The sequence below is a fragment of the Geospiza fortis genome, unplaced genomic scaffold, assembly GCF_000277835.1.
Source record: "Geospiza fortis unplaced genomic scaffold, GeoFor_1.0 scaffold1044, whole genome shotgun sequence".
Taxonomy (NCBI): Eukaryota; Metazoa; Chordata; class Aves; order Passeriformes; family Thraupidae; genus Geospiza; species Geospiza fortis.
Window position 1 is genome coordinate 129,565 of NW_005054732.1, and position 2,555 is coordinate 132,119.

General features: G+C 45.3%; 1 protein-coding gene and 1 long non-coding RNA gene across 2 annotated transcripts in view; both read left to right on the plus strand.

Annotated features, from left to right (window-relative positions):
- LOC115949061 overlaps window positions 1-1,812 on the plus strand; it is a 2,884-nt gene extending 1,072 nt beyond the window's left edge. Inside the window, exon 2 of the long non-coding RNA XR_004082726.1 lies at window positions 831-1,812. This is a non-coding gene — a long non-coding RNA (uncharacterized LOC115949061). The remainder of the gene's footprint in view (window positions 1-830) is intronic.
- Window positions 1-2,555, plus strand: part of LOC102043607 (protocadherin Fat 4-like) — a 12,988-nt gene that overhangs the window by 3,517 nt on the left and 6,916 nt on the right. Inside the window, 1 exon segment of the mRNA XM_031065303.1 lies at window positions 2,376-2,544. Within this exon segment, the coding sequence (XP_030921163.1) occupies window positions 2,376-2,544 (169 nt within the window).

Here is a 2,555-nt window from a genome sequence, read left to right on the forward strand (position 1 = left end):
TACATCCTCCCAGAGGTGGCAGTAACAGGAATGTAGTGGCCTGTCCAGCGTCAGATGGGACTGCAGGGACAGCTGTGCAAAGGGTGACACCAACTATGTCCCCTGCACTGCTGTTGGGAGCTGGTGCTCGATGCTGCCATATGCCATTCGCCAGGGTGGTGGCAGTGCTGAACTCAGCTGTCTTACAAACTGCTGGAGCCTACAGGGGTGGGAACCTCTACCATTAAAGTCCCTTAAGTTTTTGTGACTTGCATGGATAGTGTTGGCCAGAAAAGTGTGGTTGTCAGAGTCAGTCGCCTCTTTGTATGGGATTCTGTGGGAACTCCATGGAGAGTGTCCAAGGATCCATCTAGCATTTTACAGTAGATAGGATGATGAACATATAAGAGGTTGGAGGAACACAAACACCATCAGGGTCAGTTAATAACCATCAATGACTTGGACTCGCTTTACTGCAGAGTGTCAGAATCACAGCAGCCTCAGGGAAGACAAGGACCCTTCCTGATATATCAACATTAAACCACATTTACTGTTTGTGAGAAACTGGTTTCTGTTTGGGGCTTTCACCATTTCGAATTACTCAAAACTCATAGAAGTTTTATAGACATTCATTAAGGTTTTGCAATAGTACCCTTTTGGAGGATGGTTTCTGACTTCAGGCATTCTCCATTCAGGTCAGAGATCCACCAAGTCTTGCTTTCTCTTCCTCTCTCTTTGGTAGAGAGGAGGGGTGTGACACAGGCAGTGGTGTAAGACACATCCTCTGAGTTTCTCGGTGACACCTGCTTTCCTTAACTCCAAATGACAACTGCTCTCTCTGTTCTTTGCAGGGCAGTGTTCCCCTCTCTGAAGATACGGGGCCCAGAGCTGCAGGTGCAATTTGCCCTGCAAACAGGGAGCTGGAGCTAAATGTCAACTCTGAGCAAAACCCTTGGCTCTCCCATCAATGAGTGAAGAGAAAGACAAGTTTGTCTGTCCTCACAGGGAAAAGGGAACAAAGAGACAAATACCCCCCTAAAAAGTACCAGGAAGATGAAACCTTCTCTGTGAGAGTACTTTCGCCTTGAGCAGTACTTTATTCATGTAGGTATTTTGTGATTGTGACGTCGATGGAGGAGAACCGTGCTGCATGTTGATTACATAATAATCAATTATTATCATAATAATCAATAATTATCATACATAATAATGTATGATTGTGAGAGTGCTACTGCTTCTACATACTTCGAGAAATACTGAAAACTGGCAGCAGATCTTCAACTTCTTGTTACACTGCCTTCTCTGGGGGGTTTCCTTTCATGCTTTATTTCTTTGTTTTTATGGAGAGAGCTTTGTAATAATACTTTAATTTTCTGCCGTGTATTCAACACCAGGCGAAACAGAGATTATGCAAAATTAAGTGGTACTTGCAAAGGAATTTCTTACAAAATAAGCAGAAGCTGTTTACCTTTTGAACTGCTGGCATTGGCACACTTGGCATATTTGATCAGGAGCTTACAGGCTCTCCTAATTGTAAAGAGTGGGCTTTGAGCAGTGTATTCTTTCTTCTTTTTTTTTCATAAAGTTGAAAATACTATTTCACGGTTTTTAAAAACCAAGATAATTAAAAGTATTGTGTTTTTTCAGTAAAATAGACAAAACCATTTACAATTAGCTTAGGACACTGTAGAATATAGGGTGTTAAGAAGCTTTCCGGTTTTCTTTCGTCAGTCGGTATTAAACTATAAAGTAATGTGATAATTCCTGTCGGTGAACCATTTTAAAGAGTCAAATGAGTGATGACAGAAAACAATAAAATCTGCTTGGAACTCCCTCGGGTGAGTGTGCTGTCTCGAGATCACTCGCCGCAGTCATGGCCGAGGAAAAAGCCAACTCAAAAGCAGGATTTCGGGAATAAATCCGTGTATCTGGAGTGGAATTAATGCCGGGGGAAATCAGAACGATCTGGGAAATAGGACGGTCTCAGAAGTCGGAGCAGGGCGGAGGAGTTTTTTTCTGAGTAGAGCTGAGGTCTGAGATGCTGCCTCCAGCCCATTCCCAAAGGCTCCCAGCAGGAGACGTCATGAACTACGGGAACAATCTCTGTCCATTCCGAGAACGACTCTGGCGATTGCTGCCGTGGTTAAAAGACCACCTCACCTGGTGGCTGGACCCCTGTAACAATACACAGCTGTTCCAGATGAGCAGCCGGAAAGTCATTTATTCAATGCGTTCACACCGCAGGATGGGAGGGGGAACCCAAACAAAAGGAACGACCCAGCTTTAAATAAACTCGATTTTGAAGTAGAAGGTAAACAGAGGCATTGCTTATTCAGCCAGTGGCCATACTTTGAATACGGTTGTATGGACATTTCAAACTCTATGCTTTGACCTAGGAAGAGAGAAAACGAGCCGTTAATCTCTGCTTTCCAGGCTTTGCGCTGGGAAATCTTCGAATCCTTCTGCAGCTCGGCCGCCTGGTGCCGCTGCTGACCGCGGAAGCTCCGCGCAGCTCCGAGTTCCGCCGCCCCCGCGATTCGGGCGGGCGGGGCTGCACCATCTCGGGCCGGTCCGCT